Here is a 5,611-nt window from a genome sequence, read left to right as displayed (position 1 = left end):
TGTGATAAAAAATGTCATAGTATAGTATGGCATCAAAATGTGATAAAAAAATTCATAGTATTGTATGTCATCAAAATGGGAAAAAATATCAGTATAGTATGCCGTCAAAATGGCCTAAAAATGTCATAGCATTGTATGCCATCAAAATGGCATAAAAAATGTCATAGTATAGTATGGCATCAAAATGTGATAAAAAATGTCATAGTATAGTATGGCATCAAAATGTGATAAAAAATTTCCTAGTATTGTATGTCATCAAAATGGGAAAAAATATCAGTATAGTATGGCGTCAAAATGGCCTAAAAATGTCATAGTATAGTATGGCGTCAAAATGTGATAAAAAATGTCATAGTATAGTATGTCATCAAAATGGCAAAAAATATCAGTATTGTATGTCATCAAAATGTCATAATAAGATGTTACGTGTTAATTCGTTATCTTTAGAGGTTTAGAGTTTGTCACCTTTGAACATACCTGGGCTACTTTGTTCTCCCTGCTTTCAGTCTTCATGCTAAGCTAGGGTAACTAAACTCCTGGCTGTCGATTCATATTTAACATACAGACAGAGGGAGTGGTATCAAACTTTTCCTCTGACTATAGGAAGAAAGCAAATCACCGCATACACCCAAAAATGACTACTTATTTAAGTCTTTTCTATCTCCTAACTCATTTTGTTGCCTTGTGTCCCCATCAGGTCACTCTGATCCCAACCCACGACACTGAGGTGACTCGGGACTGGTACCAGCAGACCCACGAGAGGCAGCAGGACCTGAACATCATGGTTCTGGCCTCCAGCAGCACCGTAGTCATGCAGGACGAGTCCTTCCCTGCCTGCAAGATCGAGTTCTGAGCTACACGAGCCCCGCTGTGCTTCCCCTGCCCCTCCCATCCTCCCTGTCCCTGTCATCTGTTCTTACTGGAGGTAGAGCGAGAGCTAACAGCACTCTCTGCTCCTTCAAGGCTTCTCGCTCTCTCATGGTACCAGTCTCAAAACGCATCTGCTGCAGCTCTCGATACTCTAGATTCTGTTAGTTGAAGTCAAAGTCAAAACTCTGGGTTTATGCTCTCTGTGACAGTGGGGTTATCACGCAAATAATAATGTACTTTTATGTTTGTTTTCTTCTGTGAGTTAACAGTCTGCCCAAACACACCTCTTCTACTAGCACTAACAATCGTGGTTACAAAATGTAAAACATTTACTAGCATAATAATGCTTTTGCCTCATATCTAACAGATAAATGGACATTATTATCCCACAAATGCATAATGCCACAGTTAAACTATAGAATAATAGGGTGTAGATCTTAAACTGTGTGGCTCAAATCTCAATTAATTTGGAAATGTGATACTCCCAAGAGGCAAATCTCTCACCTAAAAGAAGTGCCAAAACAGTTCTTATTAGTTAACTCCTCCAAAACATCTCCTAAAATCAAAAAGTGATCAATAATTTTAGACTGTGTGCACAGTGTCTTTAGAAGATTAGACATTTTTTCAGTTTATTTTCCATCTGTGCACATAACAAACTCATCTGTTGCAATTCTGATCACGCTACAGTAGTTTTTGGATTAACTCAATAACGACATAAATTGATGTTATGTAAAAGACAAAAAAAAAAAATTAAATTACGTCGTCATTTGTGGTGAGGTTTTAGGAGGTGCCTGAAGTTGCCACTGTTTGAAATCTTTCTTCTCGGCTTTCACAGCTTAGCTGGTGCATGATGCTTGCGTTTTAGCTCGGACTCTTTCAGAACTGCGTAGGGTTAATCCTTCCTTTAGCCAGCCTTCAAGTGTGGAATGCAGTATAGTGTAGATAAGTTACTACACTGTTTGGCTGAACTCAGTAGGCGCCAGGCACAAAGGACGATGTCTGTACACTAATCATATCTCTGCTGGATGTAATGGTTCCTCTCTAAGTCTTTATCATGCTCTTTGTTGGTTGTATGTACTACAGTATACACATAGGGTAAATGTTTCTATATCAATACAGAGGTTATGTTAAATAAATTATATATTTTGTGATGATGCAGCAAACTATGAGGCGAATGCAACGTTTTTGGTCATGCGTTTGAGAAGAAGGTTTAATTAACATTATCTGTCATTTCCTCCTGTTCAGCTACATTTTACTGTCTCTGTCAATATCACAAAGCGATGGGAGAATAAAAAAAAACAAAAAAACAAGCAGTGACCTGTGACAAATGTAGCAATGGAAGCTTGTGCGCTTGTCCCTTCGGAGGAAGCGTTACGCCAGTGGAAACTGCAATATTTATATTTATTATTGGGGTTATTTTTCAGGACAAAAAAAGTGTGAAGTGTGTTACAGGAGGCTTCTTTCATGTGCCTTTTAGCTTGTGGTTTTGGAGTTTTGGAGAGAGGGGAATATTTTAAGGACATGTCAGCCATTTTAAAGCGGAACCAGAAACCAGGGTAAAACAAAGAAACCAAGTACTTTGAAGCAGAGGACCAATCAGTTCACACAGTACACGCACAAACTTTAGCCACACCCAGGACGCTCTGAAACACTACACTAAATATCTTTGGAGCTCTGAAATCCGATTCAGCATTAATCCACATTCTGAGATGCCACTTTTAAACAAATATGAATGTCTCTGAGCAAAGTGTTGCACCAAATAGGAATGTACTTTTCTGAGAGTTTAAGAGTCGGATTTCTGTCTCTAGTTGAAGCACAGAGTGTGAGTGTGGTAGCAGAAAATAACTGTTCACTGTATTATGAAATATTCTACAAGACGTTTCTCAAAAAAACTGAGCTTGCTGTCAAACACGGGACGACACTTTAATTATAAAGCAATTACGTACTATTAATCCCAGAGTAATATTTAAAGAATGAGCATGAATGTGATGATTATGATTGTACAGGACGAAGATATAAAGTAGGAATATCTTTGAAGTAGTGTTGTGTGTGTGAGTATACGATACACACCGAGTAGCTGTTTTTGTAACGCAGCATGGTGCTGAGGCGAGTGACTTATGTGGGTTCAGTACGAAAGGTCTTTCTGCTTGTTCACAGACTGATTGGAGAGTCGCTCATGTGCTGACGTAGAACATGAGGCCAAGTTTTATTTCTTCATTTGTATGTGAATTTTTAGAGTAACAAATTTACATTTTCCAAATTTGTGCTGAGACACAAATTTGATTAGTTTTTAAATTTCATTTTCGTCTAAATAAGAAATACATTTCTGCCAAGTCGGCTCATCACATGATTTTTATTTTTGTTTTGTGAGGATTGATATGAAGCGAGGGGACAGGCCAGGCTGGGCGATAGAAGAGAGGAGGCTTGGGTTTCCTGAAAGGACTTTGTTTGAGCTTTTGACGACACATTGATTGTCAGGATGTTGCCAACTAAAAGCAGGGAGGATCCTCTGCTTGCACATATTAACTATTCCCTCAACTTGATTCAAAAATATGGGACAACCCCCACAGAAGGCTAGAGCATGCTGTCAGCTGATGCTAGCCTGGGACCAGTGCCATTTTCTCTCCCTGTAAAACTCATAAAGCTCACACTACCTTATACCTCATCTTCCAAAGCCTCCGTGCTCTCCGCTCTGCCCGGCCTCCCCCAACATTAGACATGTCCATTATGCACATTGAGCCTTGGTATGCATCTCGTGCTTGTGATGATTCAGGCAGACATAGCTTTTTATTTTCATCCCACTGGGGAGAGTTTGATGCAGATTGTATATTAAACAGCTGGGCACGCACAAGTACACACCCTAGTCTGGTGAGAGATGATTAAGTGAAGGGCACATAAAGACGTGCACACCGAGGGGACAGTGAACGTTTAAAATGACTCCCTTAAAAACAAGCAAAAAGTCCTTTTCACCCCCTCTTCGATGCTGTCTCGAAATGTGTCCAAAAAAGCCAGAAAGAAGATCAGATTTTGTGGACGGTCTGATGTGTTGTACTGTCTTTGAATAGTGTTTTTAAGTTGGCGGATTCCAAATACCCAGCCTTGAGATGTTCAAGGCATCAGTTAGAACGCTGTGAATCACTCAATACTGAACTGTATGACGATACAGAAGCTGAATGCACTATACAGGAGATCTATTTTTCTGAATGTAGAGTTGGTACTACCATGCGAATGCTGCTGGAACAAAACAATAGACAAAAAAAGAAATAAAAAACAAAACAAAAAAACAAAACACTCACACCAGCCTGGACAGAAATACATTTTTAGGGAGCGCAGAGTGAGAGCAGATACTGTTGTTCTGTCTTGACAAAACTGTCATTTCGATTACGGTTCTGCTTCAGAGGAGAAAAGTTTGATTTCTGACGCGACAGAAAGCAACTGAGATCCTGTAACAAACATATTAACAGTAACACAGAAATAGTACTAACTGCAGCTGCAACTTTTTCCTTTTCCTGAATATGACTTGAAACACATGCAGACTCAAAAACCATCGATGAAATTAAACAAATGCTACATGTACATGTACGTACTGTGCACACAGATTTGTACATAATCGCTCCGGAGAGAACAAATCTGAAAGCTACAACAAACGATCCTTCTTGTGATACCTGCTCATTTTAACTGGTTTTAGTGACAGTATGACCCAAACTGCTAACTACTCCTCGAACCAAGAAAACTACACAAAACGCTGACAAGATACAGAATGGAAAAAAAAAAAAAAAAGCGTCTTTCAGTTCAATTTCATCACCATACCTGCATTGAAATGAAGATATCATTTGGTCATCTGTCCATCTAATCTCTCTGCATGTGATTTATTTAGTTATAATCCTGAATGTAATTGTTTAACATGGAAATAATAATAAAAAATACAATGCTATTTTAAAGAGGTATATTTGAGAAAAAAAAAGCTAATTGTCTTAAATGGTACTGAAATGACCTACAGTAATATAATACTGGGCTGTGCTTTTATTGTTTGCCCTATTAACATGTTGTTAAGAAGACGCTGTATTGGTAGTTCTGTTTGATTCTCTCTATCTCTATTTTTTTTTTTGCATTGTATTAATCTTAGTTATGTTTTTCTTCCTCAACGCGATATTCAATATCTCTCTGTCTCTTTAAATCTAACTGGTAAAACTAGAACTACTGCAGATTCATTGTAAAAGGGAAACAGCCTGGTGATCATCAATTAAAGTACATTTAAATCTAAATGTGTCCTGAGTGTCTCTTTTGTCCTTTTACAGGTCCTTTTGTATATTGAGTGTTAGTAACTAAAACAATTAGAGTAACCACAAAGTCAGTATGTCATATTACACGATTGTGGAGTCATAAAATCGTGCCGTGACTTGGCCAACAGACATGACACACTACATGATGGTCCACACCAATTGACCTATGACTAAGCCACGCCCCCCTCCACTCACTCAGACAAACTATCAACATTCAGTGACCGGCGCTATGGCAGGTGTCACAGTACACGGCATTTCGCAGGAGGCAATTGATGATTTTTGGGGACATAACAATCAGATGTCATCGAGAAGTAACCAAAAGGGCCTAAACTACGCATTGGAGGGATATATTCATCATTTTATTGTTGAGAAGGTCGATGAAAAGCTTAAATTACAAGCCAAAATTTACAGGTCACAGTGTACGCTTGTGAACCGCATCCCGCTGCCGTCACCATCAAAGA

At 38.7% G+C, this 5,611-nt stretch overlaps 1 protein-coding gene across 1 annotated transcript in view; it reads left to right on the top strand.

The window, feature by feature from the left end:
• Positions 1–5,349, top strand: part of map1ab (microtubule-associated protein 1Ab) — a 129,441-nt gene extending 124,092 nt beyond the window's left edge. The window contains 1 exon segment of the mRNA XM_050072633.1: positions 695–5,349. Within this exon segment, the coding sequence (XP_049928590.1) occupies positions 695–850 (156 nt within the window). The 3' untranslated portion in view covers positions 851–5,349.
• The last annotated feature ends 262 nt before the right edge of the window (positions 5,350–5,611 follow it).

The sequence above is a fragment of the Epinephelus moara genome, chromosome 20 (genome assembly GCF_006386435.1).
Source record: "Epinephelus moara isolate mb chromosome 20, YSFRI_EMoa_1.0, whole genome shotgun sequence".
Classification (NCBI taxonomy): domain Eukaryota; kingdom Metazoa; phylum Chordata; class Actinopteri; order Perciformes; family Serranidae; genus Epinephelus; species Epinephelus moara.
The sequence above is the reverse complement of the archived record's forward strand: the minus strand, read 5'-3'. Positions and strand labels throughout refer to the sequence as shown.